The sequence below is a fragment of the Cydia strobilella genome, chromosome 22, assembly GCF_947568885.1.
Source record: "Cydia strobilella chromosome 22, ilCydStro3.1, whole genome shotgun sequence".
NCBI lineage: Eukaryota > Metazoa > Arthropoda > Insecta > Lepidoptera > Tortricidae > Cydia > Cydia strobilella.
Genome location: NC_086062.1, coordinates 11,296,995 through 11,316,627, shown reverse-complemented (window position 1 = coordinate 11,316,627; position 19,633 = coordinate 11,296,995). Strand labels below are relative to the sequence as shown.

General features: G+C 43.2%; 1 protein-coding gene and 1 long non-coding RNA gene across 7 annotated transcripts in view; both read right to left on the bottom strand.

Annotated features, from left to right (window-relative positions):
• LOC134751513 (trehalase-like) overlaps positions 1–14,840 on the bottom strand; it is a 38,568-nt gene extending 23,728 nt beyond the window's left edge. Inside the window, exons 1-13 of one of the 5 annotated variants that reach the window (XM_063686945.1) lie at positions 14,689–14,840; positions 13,806–13,918; positions 12,565–12,720; positions 11,912–12,077; positions 11,290–11,442; positions 10,797–10,874; positions 9,833–9,945; positions 8,630–8,796; positions 7,603–7,773; positions 6,331–6,546; positions 5,775–5,883; positions 4,003–4,014; positions 2,434–2,569 (exon numbers count right to left, since the gene is read on the bottom strand). In XM_063686945.1, coding sequence (XP_063543015.1) covers positions 2,434–2,569; positions 4,003–4,014; positions 5,775–5,883; positions 6,331–6,546; positions 7,603–7,773; positions 8,630–8,796; positions 9,833–9,945; positions 10,797–10,874; positions 11,290–11,442; positions 11,912–12,077; positions 12,565–12,720; positions 13,806–13,918; positions 14,689–14,786 — 1,688 coding nt within the window. In that variant the 5' untranslated portion in view covers positions 14,787–14,840. The other 4 variants (XM_063686944.1, XM_063686947.1, XM_063686946.1 and 1 more) reach the window with 4 other exon arrangements.
• A 150-nt stretch (positions 14,841–14,990) lies between these two features.
• Positions 14,991–19,633, bottom strand: part of LOC134751528 (uncharacterized) — a 49,216-nt gene continuing 44,573 nt past the window's right edge. For both annotated transcript variants that reach the window (XR_010128670.1, XR_010128669.1), the window contains exon 3: positions 14,991–15,138. This is a non-coding gene — a long non-coding RNA (uncharacterized LOC134751528). The remainder of the gene's footprint in view (positions 15,139–19,633) is intronic.

The following is a 19,633-nucleotide window of genomic DNA, read 5'->3' as shown; positions in this document are numbered from 1 at the left end:
TCCCCGCAGCTAGCGACGCCGCGACGACCAGCAGCGCCGTGGCCACGCCGGCGCGACTGCCGGCGACTGGGCGCCTAACTTGTCCAAGTAATGAAACGCTCGATACTAACCTCACCCTAACGTCCCCGCAGCTAGCGACGCCGCGACGACCAGCAGCGCCGTGGCCACGCCGGCGCGACTGCCGGCGACTGGGCGCCTAACTTGTCCAAGTAATGAAACGCTCGATACTAACCTCACCCTAACGTCCCCGCAGCTAGCGACGCCGCGACGACCAGCAGCGCCGTGGCCACGCCGGCGCGACTGCCGGCGACTGGGCGCCTAACTTGTCCAAGTAATGAAACGCTCGATACTAACCTCACCCTAACGTCCCCGCAGCTAGCGACGCCGCGACGACCAGCAGCGCCGTGGCCACGCCGGCGCGACTGCCGGCGACTGGGCGCCTAACTTGTCCAAGTAATGAAACGCTCGATACTAACCTCACCCTAACGTCCCCGCAGCTAGCGACGCCGCGACGACCAGCAGCGCCGTGGCCACGCCGGCGCGACTGCCGGCGACTGGGCGCCTAACTTGTCCAAGTAATGAAACGCTCGATACTAACCTCACCCTAACGTCCCCGCAGCTAGCGACGCCGCGACGACCAGCAGCGCCGTGGCCACGCCGGCGCGACTGCCGGCGACTGGGCGCCTAACTTGTCCAAGTAATGAAACGCTCGATACTAACCTCACCCTAACGTCCCCGCAGCTAGCGACGCCGCGACGACCAGCAGCGCCGTGGCCACGCCGGCGCGACTGCCGGCGACTGGGCGCCTAACTTGTCCAAGTAATGAAACGCTCGATACTAACCTCACCCTAACGTCCCCGCAGCTAGCGACGCCGCGACGACCAGCAGCGCCGTGGCCACGCCGGCGCGACTGCCGGCGACTGGGCGCCTAACTTGTCCAAGTAATGAAACGCTCGATACTAACCTCACCCTAACGTCCCCGCAGCTAGCGACGCCGCGACGACCAGCAGCGCCGTGGCCACGCCGGCGCGACTGCCGGCGACTGGGCGCCTAACTTGTCCAAGTAATGAAACGCTCGATACTAACCTCACCCTAACGTCCCCGCAGCTAGCGACGCCGCGACGACCAGCAGCGCCGTGGCCACGCCGGCGCGACTGCCGGCGACTGGGCGCCTAACTTGTCCAAGTAATGAAACGCTCGATACTAACCTCACCCTAACGTCCCCGCAGCTAGCGACGCCGCGACGACCAGCAGCGCCGTGGCCACGCCGGCGCGACTGCCGGCGACTGGGCGCCTAACTTGTCCAAGTAATGAAACGCTCGATACTAACCTCACCCTAACGTCCCCGCAGCTAGCGACGCCGCGACGACCAGCAGCGCCGTGGCCACGCCGGCGCGACTGCCGGCGACTGGGCGCCTAACTTGTCCAAGTAATGAAACGCTCGATACTAACCTCACCCTAACGTCCCCGCAGCTAGCGACGCCGCGACGACCAGCAGCGCCGTGGCCACGCCGGCGCGACTGCCGGCGACTGGGCGCCTAACTTGTCCAAGTAATGAAACGCTCGATACTAACCTCACCCTAACGTCCCCGCAGCTAGCGACGCCGCCACGACCAGCAGCGCCGTGGCCACGCCGGCGCGACTGCCGGCGACTGGGCGCCTAACTTGTCCAAGTAATGAAACGCTCGATACTAACCTCACCCTAACGTCCCCGCAGCTAGCGACGCCGCGACGACCAGCAGCGCCGTGGCCACGCCGGCGCGACTGCCGGCGACTGGGCGCCTAACTTGTCCAAGTAATGAAACGCTCGATACTAACCTCACCCTAACGTCCCCGCAGCTAGCGACGCCGCCACGACCAGCAGCGCCGTGGCCACGCCGGCGCGACTGCCGGCGACTGGGCGCCTAACTTGTCCAAGTAATGAAACGCTCGATACTAACCTCACCCTAACGTCCCCGCAGCTAGCGACGCCGCCACGACCAGCAGCGCCGTGGCCACGCCGGCGCGACTGCCGGCGACTGGGCGCCTAACTTGTCCAAGTAATGAAACGCTCGATACTAACCTCACCCTAACGTCCCCGCAGCTAGCGACGCCGCCACGACCAGCAGCGCCGTGGCCACGCCGGCGCGACTGCCGGCGACTGGGCGCCTAACTTGTCCAAGTAATGAAACGCTCGATACTAACCTCACCCTAACGTCCCCGCAGCTAGCGACGCCGCCACGACCAGCAGCGCCGTGGCCACGCCGGCGCGACTGCCGGCGACTGGGCGCCTAACTTGTCCAAGTAATGAAACGCTCGATACTAACCTCACCCTAACGTCCCCGCAGCTAGCGACGCCGCCACGACCAGCAGCGCCGTGGCCACGCCGGCGCGACTGCCGGCGACTGGGCGCCTAACTTGTCCAAGTAATGAAACGCTCGATACTAACCTCACCCTAACGTCCCCGCAGCTAGCGACGCCGCCACGACCAGCAGCGCCGTGGCCACGCCGCCCGCGCCGACGTGCGCCGCCACGGCCGCCGACTCGGCGCCGCCGCCGGTGCCGAACGCGTCCGACGCCGATATCGTGTCTGTAAAATACACGCCGGTTATGCTCTAACACTTGAGTTAGTCTATGGGGTAAGTACGTAATTGGTAATTACTCCTATCGCTCAGAAATTATATGTCCCTAAATTATTTTATTTAGCATATCTAGAATTTTAAAGTTACGGGTGTAGTGTGCGCTACGTACGTTACACACACCTTCATACTGTATCTCTATATATTCCGTAGGTTAAGGCTCATATTTCATTATTAAACTATACTTCCAACCAACAAGTTGTATCAATTGACGCCACACCTCACATGGCGATCCTGCCAGGATCGCCATGTAAGGTGAGGATTCGGAGTTGAGTAGAAACGAGTGTTCAGCTTAAACGATGCTTTATTACTGCTCTGCATACTTATGCAAATGGTCCTTATATATATCCTATCAGCTACATACATAACTATGTCTAGTATACACTACACGGGTTTCATTTGCCTCGAAGGGTAATTTTATAGTATAAATCTGCGAATAAGTATCGCGTTTGCAATGTTTCTGCGATCTTAGTGTTTTTGAGAATGTTGCAAAATTTGTAAGAATTCGTTGTTGCCAAATGTTTACATTGGTATAGTGTTATCAATTTAATGGGCATTCTAAAATGAGTATGTTGCATTTACCATGACTCACGCTAGAACGGCCCGGGCCCGGGCCGAGGCTTCCGACACTTCGTTTTCTACAGAAAGCATGACGTGATCACCGAGGCTTGGAAGAGGCTATTTATTTAAAAAGAAGTGTTCGAAGTCTCGGGCCGGACCCGGCCCATCTTAGCATGAGATCCTTTAGGTACAACCGGTGGGCGTCTCGCAAGATTTTCTGGTTTTGCATTACTTTAAGTAAGTTATTTTTTTTTTGACTGGACGTAAAATATATTTCGTTTCAAACATGTATAATTTGTAATACCTAATTTGTAAAAAAAAACAGTATTTTTGTGATTTTTATTATGTCTAACGTTACTTAAATTGAATATGGCAATATCATTAGAAATGAGGGGAATCAATAAAAATAATAAGAGCGTAAAATTTACCACACAAGCCAAAATACAATAAAAAAATTATACCCGGTACCTATTAGTTTTAATAAAGTAGTACAAATTCCTGCCAACCGTTAGTATTTTTAATCTAACCCAGTGCAATTGACCTAACTACGTGCCAAATAAACATATTTATTAAAAATACATAAGAAATTATACCAGAACCATAAAACTAGAAAAAGATCGCCCACCGCATGCATTAAATACTCCAAAAAGTATTGTAAATATAGGTAAGTAATAGTAGAATAATTATGATAAATCTAAGTATTAAGCATAGCAAGAAAAACCTATAATCCTGTAGTAAAAGATAATTATGATCCTACATAAATACATTAATAGTAATACAATAGCCAATCTACAAGACAACATCGAACAAACTACAGACATACCTAAATCACCAGCTGCTCGATGAACGATGAAGATGCGAACGGAAAAATGAACAAATTAATAACCAAATTACTAATTTTTGCTAGGGTTTCATTAGGCTATTTTTAGGGTTCCGTACCTCAAAAGGAAAAAACGGAACCCTTATAGGATCGCTCGTGCGTCTGTCTGTCTGTCTGTCCGTCTGTCACAATCTATTTTCTCCGAAACTACTGGACCAATTAAGTTAAAATTTGGTATACATATGTTAGTTTGTGACCCAAAGACAGACATGTAACGTAAACAAAAGAATTTTAAACATGGGGGCCACTTTTGGGGGGTAAATGAGAAAATTAAAAAATAAAGTTTTTCAAACTATATCGTGTTATATATCAAATGAAAGAGCTCATTGTGAGAATCTCAAATATATTTTTTTTTATAATTTTATGATAAACAATTTAGAAGTTATTCAAGAAAATAGGCAAAAAATTACCATTACCCCCCTTTATCTCCGAAACTACTGAGTCTAAAATTTTGAAAAAAATACACAAAATAGATCTTTACCTATAGATTACAGGAAAATCTATTAGAAATTGCAGTCAAGCGTGAGTCGGACTTAATTACTTAGTTCTTGATCCGACCCCTACGGGTTTTTTAATGACATTTTACTCACGTTTCACATAAAAAACACATTGTTTAAATTGTGTAATGTACGGAACCCTTGGAACGCGAGTCCGACTCGCACTTGGACGGTTTTTTTCATTTAGTAGGGGGCTGGATAAACGTGCAAAACTGGAATTGATAAGTTTATCAATTACCTATAGTATCTCTTTCTTGTGCTATTTATGATGTCATGAAAGATTGTAATGTAAGTACCTATACCTACTAAAAGTAGACTCCGTTAAATCTCTCGCTTCGAACGATGTTCCCTATGACAGTTCATTTTTATATGGAGTAGCTGTCACATAGATAAAAAACTTTATTCTCCTCATTATTAGATTGCTCTAATAGCCGACATTTAACTTTAAAATATAATTTAAAATTTAAGAGAAAAGGAAAACATGCAGAAATAATTGAAACAAATATGACAACATCTAATTTCCTAAATACAAAAATAACAAAGTATGAAAATGGGTCGAGTCATGTGATCTGCGCTCATGTGGCTCAGCATAAATCTGCGGAGACCCGCAGCGTTGTATTCTGCCAGAACCTGAAGAGTACTGACGCTAGAGATGCCGCACAAAATGTACTACATGCCGGTTTAGACTGCTAGTCATTCCAATTTAAATACGGCTAAGATTTAATTTTTCGTATTGGTGGTGGGATATTATTCCAGCACATTGTCGCTTGGTACTTAAAACTTTCTAGAAAAGGTCGAGTTTTGTGGGGTCGAATAACTAACACCACATTTTGTACTTTCTGAAGGAGACGACGCGACCGTTCCAGGAGACCAGTAGGTGGTTAAACAATATGTAGTTCACTTTAGATATTATGAGGCATTCACAATTTTTTTAAATTAAGCTTAACCAAAAAAGACTCGAAAGAACTGAGGGAGCATCATTCGACGCGAGAGATTGTAACTCATAATTAGTACCATCAGTGGAAGTAATGTAGTATTGCAGAACTGTAAAACTGCCGTAAGTATGAAAACGTGATCAAAATGAGTGTAAAACATTAACTTATAACAAATATGAACGGTAGTAGTACGATCTACCTATTTCAGGGGACCAAACTCAGTTTAAAAAACGTACGTATTGTGTATGCAACTGCTATGTATGCTAAAGTCAATAATGCTCACCTCCATATTTAGTGAGCAGTGACATGATAACTCCGTTCGTCCAACCGAACCCGGTCTGAAGTTCGTACTCCCCGCCGCCGCCGTAGCCTCCAAAAACTGTCGCGTCGTACTGAAAATACAAGTTTATTTAGAACCGGTGTAGATAAATAAATAAGCTTACTTATTTCTCTATAGCACTGTTTACGTTGGTTTTAAGTTGGATAAAAAAATAAAATCCGCCTACTATAGTAAATTGACACAAATTGTCGTCGTAGTCGTTAGTGACTGCTTTTTAACGACACGGTTGCTTCGGCATACGCTCGGCACGCGTCTCAGGCGCCTCTCCATAAAATAAACAAAGGTTTTTGTTTAACGGGTCTGAGGCCTAAAAACCATTCGAGAAAATTCATACTATCTTCTTCTTCCTTGTAACCTCATGGCCGAGGGACGTGACGAATGTGGACACTCTTCACCGGTGCTCTCCAGGCCGCTCCGTCTCGGGCCCGGTGCACGCTGGCCTGCAGTGTGGCGTTAGTCTCTGACGTCACTCTGGATCTGGATTGATACTACAGCATACCTTTTCCAACATAGCCGTCTTCTGTTTCCAGACAGCGAAGTTGGAGCGCACCCACTTGGTGGCCATCTCGCTGGCGAGCCTGGTGGCGGCCGCGTGTCCGCAGCCCGCCAGCCCCTCCACCACCATGTACTGCAGCGGCGGCCACGCGTTCGGGTAGTCCCACTGCTCGCCCGAGTGCTCGAACGTGGTGGGGATGCCGCCCTCGTAGATGTCCACCTGGGGGAAATATCTATATCATTCTAGAGGAACGTGGTTGGGTGAGTCAAAGGTACCGTTGACGGGTAGACTAAGGTCCAGTTGCACCAACCACAATTAACAGGCTGATCGACGTCAAGCGGCAGAGAATTATGAAATTTCCCTTACAATAAAATTTTGCGAACGCTAAAACGGTGACAGACGGTTTGGTGCAACCCCCGACCTTAGACTGATTTATGAAATCATAATCGAGTGTTTTATACATCTCTAATCTACGGCGGTACAGACATTATCTTGACCGAATCAGCGCGTGCTCTAACTTATACTAAGTTATCGAAACGCGCCGATAATATTTTGCTGACCGCCATAATCATAGAGGGCTACCGTTTTTGTGCTCACCGGTTGGCGCCCCTGCAGATGGAGGTCCAGAAAAACAGATCGCAAAATTCTTCTATGCTTATTTTTATATGTCATGTAGGTTGATATGTCTTTTCAGATACGTGTTAACCACACTGTCCGATACGTTCGCCGGTATAGTTGCCAGCGAGATTGATCTATAGTTTAACACCACACTTGTCCTATTTTTTATAATGGGCACCACAATGCGCGCGTATAAAATCAATACGTTCTAATATACACAAAAGTATTTCAACGTCTAAGTGCCAGTTGCACCATCCGCACTTGACAGACTGATAAACGTTACCCGGCGCGTCGCGGCGGTTTACTATGAAACTCTCCATACAATAAATTTTAGCGAACTCTTTAACGATCACAAACAGTTGGTGCAACCGACCCTTAATGTGCCAAATTAAACGCAGTAGCCCTCATTAATCTATATTTGGGGACAATCTTACACAAATCGACCTAGCCCCAAACTAAACAAAGCTTGTTCTATGACAACGATATGCCGGTCCAGAGCGTGGTGACATTGAACAGTTAGCGGGGCTAAAACGTTTAATAGCAGTTATATTTACTAACGTACCATTCACTTTTCGCTCGGTCATAGCTGCCGAGCCAAAACGGGGCGACATTGAACAGTTAGCGGGGCTACTTTCAACAGCAGTTTTATTTACTAACCTTGCTAATATCTAGATAATTGATGACTCTATTAACATAGTATTCACTTCTCGCTCGGTCATAGCTGCCGGTCCAAAGCGGGGCGACATTGGACGGGTAAAAGTAGTCTCTTCGCCGACCGGACTCCAGGTTGAAGTCTAGCCATACGCCGACGTCTTCGTGCCAAAGGACCTAAAATAATTTAATAATATGTGGTATTTTCTATAAAAAAGGACCTTATTGTCGATGGCGCTTACGCCATTATTAACGATGCTCCGATATAAATACAATAAGCGCGACGCTGTGCGGCGTAAGCGCCATCGACAATAAGGTCCCTTTTCATAGGAAATGCCCCATATAAGGATATAAGGTACTTGTCAAATTTCATATTTCTAGGTCAACAGGAAATACCCTATAAATTTTGATTTCTTTGAGTGTCGAAATATAGGTAGGGTAGGAAACAGTGGCTCGGAAAAAAATAGCCGGGTACAGTGGCTCACTCAACCTAATTCCAACATGATAGAGGCGATATTGGGGCGAGTGAGCCACTGTTCGAGCTGAGCCACTGTTTCCTACCCTACCCTACGTTTTTTGCGGCATAAATTGTTAAAATAATAGCAGTTTGCACAATGTTACATTTTATTATGGTTCACTGAGTACAAATGTACTAGATAAATGTGGAAGAGCGGGTTTTCCTGTCACAGGTATTATACATACTTACTAGGAAGTCCCACCCAACCATGAGTGTTATGTTGTACTGTTTAACGAAATAAATGCTTTTTGATTTTGATTTTTAATTTTATTTGAAACGGCAGCATATTTTTTTTTGCGTCAACTTAGAGGTTTTATCACAGTTAGGTACTTTAGACTAGACCTGAGTAAATGGTTTTAATTTCAACTCGATACCTAGATAAAGGGATTTGAGAGACAGACAGATGGACAACAAAGTGATCCTATAAGGTTTCCGTTTTTTCCTTCTGAAATACGGACCCCACAAAAATATCAATTGGGCCTTCTTTGGCGCAACCTAACTTATATATTTTCTCACCTTATCAATGGCTTCCATGAGCCTCGCATGCACATTCTTGTAATACTCCGCCTTGTCAACATTGCCGAGTTTCGCGTAGAAGCCGTGCATGATGTCAGCGTTCCAGCACATGATGGCGTTGAGGTCCACCGGGATGATGGAGCGTGTTTTGAGGTTCGTGAGGTTGCCTGGGGATAAAAATAACTATGAAAATTTTAAGAATAGTTTTAAGTATAGTTTTATTTATGTCCTGAGATTCTAACTAAATTTGACTGCGCATACCTTTAGTGTTTAACTTTAATTTTTAATTTTAATCTTAATAATCTGTGAATTTTATAATTATTAATTTTATTTTTTATAATTTATCAAATGCCCAGTTAATTTAATTTTAATGTCTAGTAAATGATCTTTATATACCTATATTATTGATTTTTTAGATTTAAGTTTTGACATTTTAACTAAAGACTGCGCATATATCTTAATTTTAATTTTACAGCTTTTAATTTTAACCTTTTTAATAATGAATTTTATTATTACCCATCAATTAATTGTCAAGGTCTTTTTTTAATTTTTATTGCAAATGTTATGAATGTTTTACCTATGGATCAATGTTATCTGGATTCAATGATTTTATTATTATTAAAAAAACCCTGAGCGTTTCTTAAAAAAAAAGTGCCACTCATTAATTTCGTATTTTTTCATAAATTTTGTGTTATTTCTACTCAGAATCACGAGCTCCTTCGATCCCAATGGAATAGAAAAATGTCCCAGTTTTTTTCCTATTGTATTAGGTACCATTTCCCCATATACTTTGTATGGCGGTTACAAAAAGAAAAGTTTGAAATTTGTATGGAAATTTTGGGACACCTTTCTTGTCCTATACGGATGAAAAGGGCTCGTGATCCTGACTAGAAATAACACAAAAGTGGCAAAAAGGACACATAAAAAAAAATGCAAAAAAGTAACGCTATATGAAAAAAACCATTTTATGCTAAAAATGCCTTACATCATTTTGGAAAGAGCTGATACTCTTCAAGCTGCTGAATCGATTTCTATCAAACGCTCAGAACCACCGCAAGAAAACTCGCTTTTAGGTAAAAAAAACCGCATCGAAATCGGCTCATCCGTTGGCGAGCTACGATGCCACAGACAGACAGACATTGGCGTCAAACATATAACACCACTCTCTTTGCGACTGCGGGATTAAAAAGGTGAAATATCTACCTTTATTGGTTCCGTTGAGGATGAACCACCGCGATGAGAAGTCCCAGCCAGATTCAGCAGCCGCCTTTAGCTCTGCGTACAACTCTTCCTTTTTGTCCAGGGTATCCAGGTTTCTGGAATATTTACAATTAGGTTTTATCGACTAGTACAATTTAAATGCTCTTCTTACTAGCTAATTTAGAAAAAATATTTATTTTAACCTAAGGCCCAAGGTTTTCTTCAGTTCGATGAAATTTAAATCATATTCATTTGAAACAAAGTTGCATTTGTTTTGTTTCGTTTAATTTTCAAATAAAATAAAAGGATTTGCCACAAATGCGTTCTGCGGTCAGCGGTCAGGTCAAACCCGCATTATGTATAAACAACATTGACAGCAACCTTTGAAGTTGAAGTTTCACCTGACTGCTGCCCGCAGAACGCATCCAGTGTGGCAAATCCTTAACTGTATTTCCTGCACTATAGGTCAAATTTCAGTGGCCAATTTTAGATATTTCAATTGCAAGCTGTTTCCTTAACCCTTCGTATGCGTAATTGCGTATGGTGGTCAAATACTTGGGACCAAAACTCCTTTGTGCTGTAGGTATAGAACAGAAAAATCGTTGTCGAAAAAACTGCTAAAAATATGACAAAAAAAATTGGCCAAGATCCTAATTTTACACAGACAAGAGGTTACATTTTTTATGAATTTAAGTAAGAAATTTTGCAAATCTAAAAATTTAAGTGGGACTGGGCTGGACATGTCTGCCGTGTGCATGATGACAGATGGGCCAAAATAGCCATCAGCTGGCATCCCCAGTGTAGTCGTGGTAGAAATCTCCGAGAAAGAGATGGCGGGACGGGATGCGTTCCAGCGGGATTGGCGGGATCTTGCTCAGCACAGGGAGGATTGGAAAGGGAGAGGGGAGGCCTTTGCCCAGCAGTAGGACACACACATAGGCTAATAAAAAAAATAGTAAAGAATCACCTGGCCACATCGATGTCTTCCTTGTAACTCTCTGGCCTTGGTCCTTGTGACATGTCATTATACCGTAATAACTTATATCTGAAATAAATAAATAATAAAATGGTAAACCATATATTGCTTAATGATTATGTTATTAATATGAATTCACATTTCTGTTAAATTGACTGTTCTGTTGAATATTTTTTCAGAAATTGTGATCAGAAAAAGTAGCCTAGATTTAGTTCATAATATTCTACCCATAAATATCATAAACATCATTCTAATTTCAAATATTCGGTCTTCCAACGGAGCCAGCGGGTCGAATAGTGTCTTATTATTAAAAATAAATAAAATGCTCTCTTGTGGTTCTTATGTTCGACCTCCACAGTGTGGTTGGTCATCCAGAAGTCGCACTCCTCGTCCATGGTGTGGATGTGCTCATCATACGAGTCCTGCATCACTAGACGGACCATCGGGATCAAGAGAGGGAGGTGACATGTAGAAATATACTCACTTGTGGTTCTTATGTTCGACCTCCACAGTGTGGTTGGTCATCCAGAAATCGAACTCCTTGTCCATGGTGTGGATGTGCTGCCGGAGGTACTCCTCGTCATAAGACTCCTGCATCACTAGCTGGACCATCGGGATCAGGAGTGGCGGTTGAGATCTAGAACAAGCAAGCAGTTGAAGTAAGGTTGCAGTAAGAAGATTCATTTTGCAGAAAATTAACATTCCTAACTAAGTAACAAGTACATCTATCACATAAGTACATAATGACATGTAAATGTGATTTAATATGTGTTCAAAACGCGAAAGTTTTAAATGAAATATTTTTTTTACCAATAAATGATCGTATCGTATCGTATCTAGAACTAGCGACCCGCCCCGGTTTAGCACAGACTAACAAATTATACACCTAAACCTTCCTCAAGAATCACTCTATCGATAGGTGAAAACCGCATGAAAATCCGTTCAGTAGTTTTTAAGTTTCTCGCGAACATCCAGACAGACAGTCACGACGGGGATTTTATTTTGTAAGATGTAGTGAAATTGAAGACTTTTCTTCCTGCCGTGGCTCTCATCTCATCTCATTCATCATGAAACACTGATCCAGGAGTAGTGGAAGTGGAAATTACCTCATAACATAATATATTCTGCCGCCATTAGGAATGAACCCGATTCTATCCACGATGTCCAGAAAGTTGGAGATCATTCCTCTGGCTGTGGACCTCATTTCTGACAGCAGCAGACCCTTGATTATCCAGTAGGAATCCCAGTAGTAGAACTCGCGGAACCTGCCGCCTGGAAACATGTTTATAAATGAATATTACCCGAAAAACCTACTCATAGTGTTGTTTTCCTGCCGGTGCGTAAGGTTGCCAGAGCTCAACGAGAGAGAGGAGTGTTAGATGTTATGTAACAACTCTGGAGTTGCATGCGTCCATAGGCTACGGAGATTGCTTACCATCAAGCAGGCCGTGCGCTTGTTTGCCACCGACTTAGTATAAAAAATTACCCTAAATACGTTGTTGTTGTACGTAGAAAAATGTCAAAAAATGGTACATAAAGTTTTGTGATGTCCGTCTGTTAGAGGATAATTTGATTTTATAAAGAGTTAAGGATGACTCATGCTAGAACCGTCTGGGTCCGGGCCGAGGCCTCCAACACTTCGTTTTCTATGAAGTGATCGGTGATCAGATGATGCTTTCTATAGAAATCTGAAGTGTCGGAGGCCTCGCCCCGACCTGGTCCGTTTCAGCGTGAGTCTCATTCATTCAAATTGACGTACCAGGTACTATCACAGGGTGGTCCACGTAGATGATTGAGTACAGGTCCTGGTTCTCCTTGACGTCCTGCTTCATCTTCCGGCCCAGCTGCAGCCAGAGCTGATGCAGTTCTCTCCCCCAGTCCATGAGTTGAGGGTCTTTGATCAGCTTCAGGAATGCTGGAAGAAATTAAGATACAATAATTTGTCTGTTGTACAGAATTCTTTCTTTGATCAGCTTCAGGAATGCTGGAAGAAATTAAGATACAATAATTTGTCTGTTGTACAGAATTCTTTCCTTGATCTTCACTTTCTATGGTTATTTTTAGTGTCCGACCGAAACCGGTTTTTTTTCCAAAATTGAAACCGAAGGTTCAGTGTCTAATAGGACACTACCGAAAATACAGTTTTGGCACAGCAAAAATTGAGCATTTTTTTTTGCCGAAACCGATCCTTCGGCCAAAAGACGATTATTATTCCAAACACCGCTGAAACCGAAACCGAGACTTCGGTTGGACACTCATTATTTTGGAATTCTTCTCGCCTTACGACATTTGCAACTGAAAATTTACTTTCAAAGGCACTTTACGAAAGTCGTCGAAAGAATAGTCGAGTATTTTTTCGAGCCATAAACGCATGTGTGGCTGTTCACGCGAATGCCGTGTGGTTCGGTAATTTAAAAGAGATTCATATAATATGTATATAATATAATATACGTATTTATCGTTGATCTCTAATTGTAACTGCTAGTGAGGATTTTTTTCTAAGAGAAACACTCGCCAGTAAAATATACCAGTTAATAGCTACTCGCTATCCTAATAACTGCCAAGTCGGTAATTTTATAGCAAACGTAATTTCCTCGTTTTTATTTCAACAACTTGAAACACAAAACGTTAGTTAATAATATAGTGTGGATTTATTGCAAAGTCATGACTGTCATCATGAGTCGTAAAACCAAACAGTTGTGATTTTCATAATTATCACTGAGATGTAAATATAAAGCGATTTATTTTTTGATTAGGTACGTTTAGTTGGGAAATGAATAAATAACACTTTTAATAACAAAACTTCCGTGAGACACAGACATATTAATAACGGGTCACTCACCCGTTAAAATACGTGAGTGACCCGTTATTAATATGTTTAAAATTGAACTTGAAGATAAGAGGCCTAATAACTGAGAAAACTGAGTAAGTAAAGAGAAAATAAATAAGGACCGATCACATTTGCCTCACAATTACTACACCACAATATATTATCCTTACCAGGGTCATCATGCCAGTCAGGCGGGATCCACTTCTCGAACTCCGAGCCCTCAGGATCGAAGTTCTGGATGACGAACTCCATGATGTCCGCTTTGGTCGGCCGCGAACCTGTCCTGGAAGAAGGCGACCGTTAATAGGAATTTCATTGCGTCTGTACTAAACATAAAGGGTAGACTGCAAATAGGGCTAACCGAAATTCAGCGAGGTAAAGTAACCTTCCAAAAGTGCAGAAAGACCTCAGCGAACTCGGCGCCCTCGACTGGACAGAAACGGCTTTGGACAGAGTAGCATGGCGGTCTTTGGTGTCGGAGGCCAAGATTCACTTCGGGTCGTCGCGCCACAGCACAGCAGTAAGTAAGTAAGTAAAGTAACCTTGAATAATCGTCGCAAAGGCTATTAAAAAACCATATTAAATAACATTCTCAATCGGATTTATCGCGAATTTATTTTGTTACCTTTATTTACCGACGTTTCGACACAGGTTTCACTGGTCGTGGGCGCGGCTAACTGACGTCCCAGCAAAATGTCAAAACAGAGATTTGTGTGACTACAACTACTACAAGTGAAAAGTTTGGGTTAGACATCACATATACGCTATATATTTATTTAATTGCGGTGTTCAAAACGCAAAAGTTTTAAATGTTACATTTAATGCAGCTTGAAGACCGGCATATCGGCGGACACGGCATATGCGTAGACGTGCACTTTCACTTCTCACTCTCGTACTCACTTGTTCATCATCTCCTGGAAGTGTTCCATGGTGATGTTGGCGGAGACCTTGATCTTCATGTCCACGTAGGTCTTGGAGTCGTTGTAGAGGCCGGCCATCTGCACCGCGTCCAGCAGCGGGCCATGGCAGTATATAATAACTGATGATACTCACTTGTTCATCATCTCCTGGAAGTGTTCCATGGTGATGTTGGCGGAGACCTTGATCTTCATGTCCACGAAGGTCTTGGAGTCGTTGTAGAGGCCGGCCATCTGCACCGCGTCCAGCAGCGGGCCATGGCAGTATATAGGTATAATAACTGATGATACTCACTTGTTCATCATCTCCTGGAAGTGTTCCATGGTGATGTTGGCCGAGACCTTGATCTTCATATCCACGAAGGTCTTGGAGTCGTTGTTGAGGCCAGCCATCTGCACCGCGTCCAGCAGCGGGCCATGGCAGTATATAATAACTGATGATACTCACTTGTTCATCATCTCCTGGAAGTGTTCCATGGTGATGTTGGCGGAGACCTTGATCTTCATGTCCACGAAGGTCTTGGAGTCGTTGTAGAGGCCGGCCATCTGCACCGTGTCCAGCAGCGGGCCATGGCAGTATATTAAACTGGAAACGAAATATACTATGTTAAACTCATAGATCATTTCAACTGCACGGCACAGCGCGGTAACTTATCACAACCTCCAAACATATCATTGGCCGATGTTTCAATTGCCATTTAAGGTTCCGTAATTCAAAAGGAAAAAAACGGAACTTATAGTATCACTTTGTTGTCCGTCTGTCTGTCAAGACCCATTATCTCGGGAACGCGTGGAGGTATCGAGTTGAAATTTAAATCATATACCCAGGTCTACACAGTCCCTTGAAGCTGAAAAAAAAAATTAAACTTCTAAGTTGACGTAAAAAAAGATACGGCCGTTGCGGATGCCGATTTTTTGACATCCGCGGATGCTGATGCGGATGCGGATTTTTAAAGGCTCACATCCGCGGATGCGGATGCGGATGTCGAGATTGGGCACATAAAAAACTTCAAATATTACTCTTTAGTAACTTTAATTTCAAAAAAACCAAACTTTTGGTATTTGAACAAGAATATAGGTAACCCACAATCGCATTACATACTAAAGTCCAAATAAAACAAACTTTTCACTTCTTGTCGCTGTCCGTCATAGGCTAAAGTGCTCGATTGACGAATCACAAAAAACGAAACGAGATTCCTATTGGCTAATGACGAAATTACCTAGCACTTGCCGCCGCTAAGTCGTTCCTGTACCTACCTGTTCCACATCCGCATCCGCATTAAGTTCCGGATGCGGATGCGGATGTTGAAAATAATGCGGAAGTTCCGCGGCGGGATCCGCGGTTGCGGATGCGAATATTCGCAGCATCCCTGGTTTTTATGCCGCAAAAAACGTATATTTCGACACTACCAGGGAATCAAAATTTATAAGGTTCCGTTTACCTAGAACTATGAAATTTGGCAAGTAAATAAGTTAAATTTGTACGGAACCCTCGGTGGGTGACTCACTCTTGTCCGGTTTTTTTTTCATATTACTTATACATTAATGGAATTAGCCAGTCAAGTTGTTTTGTTTGTTTACGTAATTTAAACAGCTGTGTTGTCAAATACGGTGTACGTAAGACATAAAACATGTTCTTAGCCGGGTCCACACAGAGCGAGCATACGCGCGAGGCAATTTCTTCGCGCACAAAACGCCCAGTGTAGACGTGCCTCGGCCGAGTCTGCCGGCGCGGTCTACACAACTTTGACATCAGCTATCTCCAGTTACCCGTGAACGGTCGAAATATCGGGAGCTCGAAAACATTACAAAAGTAATCACGGTTCATATCCCCGGCCGATATAAGTCTAGGTACTACTTTACATAACATACTTCTTTTATCGTAAATTGTCGAATTTGAATATTCATAATTTTGCAATAGGCTATTAAAGGTTTTCGCCAGCTGTGCATATCGATTGACAATCAGCTACTGTACTTTATTGAACAGGAAACTTCCTACACACTCATTCTACCCAAACGCAAAAGGGCGTAACTCTAATTTTGTTTCAAACTCCATACTAGGTAGGTAGCAACACCAGAAACTGCCTTGTGATGGACCTTATGTAATCGCAAATAAGGTTTACACTACTTCAACGTTGTGCGAATTGTCATAATACTCATCAATTCCGCGCTCTTAGCATTGTCCGTATTTATAAACATTATCGACTACACGCTGCACAGAGAGCTATAAGCTCTTATGAGCTGGCAGTTAGGGCGTAGATTAGAGTGCAGGTGACGGTAAACTATTAAAACACAGTGCACGTGCACCGGTTTGAACTGGCCGGCTTACGGCGTGATGAAGGAAAATGTCTTGAGTCGGTTACTGTGTCACCTTACTTTAAGATGGTCCCTATGACAGTTCCTTCAAGTCTCTTTTGTTTTTTTAATGAAATAGGAGGCAAACGAGCAGACAAGTCGTTTGATGGTAAGCAAATGAAGTGACATTTTTTTTTATACCACGTCGGTGGCAATCAAGCATACGGCCCGCCTGATGGTAAGCAGTTACCGTAGCCTATGGACGCCTGCAACACCGGAGATATTACACGCGCGTTGCCGACCCTAACACTCCTCTCCCTCGTTGAGCTCTGGCAACCTTACTTACCGGCAGGAACACAACACTATGAGTAGGGTCTAGTGTTATTTGGCTGCGGTTTTCTGTAAGGTGGAGGTACTTCCCCAGTTGGGCTCTGCTCTAGATCTGGAATGACATCCGCTGTCCTGTGCCCTACCACACAAAGCGAGATGTCATTGACAGTGCCCATACCTCTCTTTTGGACGTAGTTTAAGGACATACCCGGGTTCATTGCCATACGATTTATTTTCGCCAGGCCTGACCAAGGTTTTTTCACTGTTAACTACCTATCCGTTCGTACAGACAGACCTGTCTCTTCATCGACGGCAACGTTTTTTTGGCGCTGTTTTTTGTGTATGTCAGTGACCTAAGCGCGGGCTAGGGCTTGGCACGTGAATCACACGTGAATCGCATTTGATATACACTTGAATCTGACGTGTGCGATGTGATGATCTGATCATCTTTGTGAGTGATATGTTGATAGCACTTAAGGCTAAACTAATTATGGGGTTTTGTCCAAAAGCTACGTTTTGAGATGGAAGAATTTAAGGTGCATACTTGCTTGAATTGTTTCACTGCATTTTCTTCGATTAAAACGTGTAAAAATTCGATATACATACTTTAATTTTTCGTTAAAATTATGCCCGAATTATTAATACACTAGAATTGTATCATTTTCAGTCAAACAAGCTTCAATACTAAGTTGCTATAAGACTAAAAGTTATAAATATTTTAATTTCATCCCAAACTTATATAACAATCGTATTGCTAGTCGGTACGAGCCGGGATTTGAACCCGCGACCTCCGGATTGAAAGTCGCACGCTCTTACCGCTAGGCCACCAGCGGCAAGGGCAACTGTTGAGACTAACAGTACAAAATACAATAAAAACTTTTCTCATTCTCATTAGTTTGTTGGTTAGTATTAGTTAGTTAGTCACCCACTAATACAATTAGTATAGGTGGAACTAGTTCTCAATGGAATTTGTACTCATTGTATTTAATCGACGCTGAAAAAAGTCATTCACTTCAATCTGCGCATGAGTCGACAAGGTCGGGACGTTTCCGGCTTCTAACAAGTAGAGTAGACCGAGGAGAATCGGATCACAGGGTGAATCGGTTCATGATGAAAAATCCGTCGTTATTTGAAATATTGCATTGATATGAGTTATATAAATTTTTAGTTAAATTAAATGTTAATTGTGAATATTTCAGGGAAAATAACCTTCGTAAAAATGTTAGGTTATGTGTCAAACGCTAACCAAATCTGTCATATTTGTTAACATTATTTTCAAGTTCTATTGACGTCGACTAATGGGCGGTTTTTTTAAACAAATCACTATCCAGGAAATATCAGGATATTTAGGATGATATCAGGATTTTAGGATGATGTCCGGGTTTTTGTCAGGATTTATTTTTATATAGCAACCCTAGGTGTGATTTTTAATTCAATACACAATCGATTGATTCACTGCGATCGCAATGCGCTTAATTAATTGATTGATTCCTAGAAATAGCTGTAAGTGGTCAATGGGTGCCAGATTGCCACACCGCGCGGACTCACGTGGTTCGGTATAAATAGATCTGATTCAGCAGGGGCATGAATGGCAAGTACGCCAAGATACTTAGATACAGTTTGGCAAACCGTATTTGTATAAATAGAGGCAGTTTAAATCTAGATCTAGTAATCCATTTTCTCGTCTTCATGGGCCGATTTGTATTGTGTTGTCGATTTTTTTCGTCAGATTTGGATAAAATTTTGCGGGTCAGCTGAGCGTTTTGGGTGGAATAAATACTCGTACCAATTTGGGACAAAAAATCCTATGTAATTTTTTGTTGAATTACGAAAACACCATACGTTTCCGCAGTTCTGGAATTTGTTTTTCGCTCCAACTCTACGTTTGTATGGATTATATTGTGCGAAAGCAAGACAATGTTTAATTGTTTAGTAATAAATGGTAACCACTAACAACTACTATCAAATAATTAATTAAATTTAAAACTTAAAGAACCCCCAACACAGAAACGAATGAACCGATTTTCATAAAACATGTCTAAGAACCCACCGCTAGAAATCCTGCTTTTAAATTAAAAAAAAAAAACCGGCCAAGTGCGAGTCGGACTCGCGCACGAAGGGCTTCGTACCATTACGCAAAAAACCGCAAGAAAATCACGTTTGTTGTATGGGAGCCCCACTTAAATATTTATTTTTATCTGTTTTTAGTACTTGTTGTTATAGCGGCAACAGAAATACATCATCTATGAAAATTTCAACTATCTAGCTATCACGGTTCATGAGATACAGCCTGGTGACAGATGGACAGACAGACAGCGGAATCTTAGTAATGGGGTCCCGTTTTACCCTTTGGGTACGGAACCCTAAAAAACGCATGCTAATCGGTTCTACCACCCGTTTAAGAACTACGATGCCACAGACCGACGCACCCACATAGCGGCCTTATACTTCTCTTT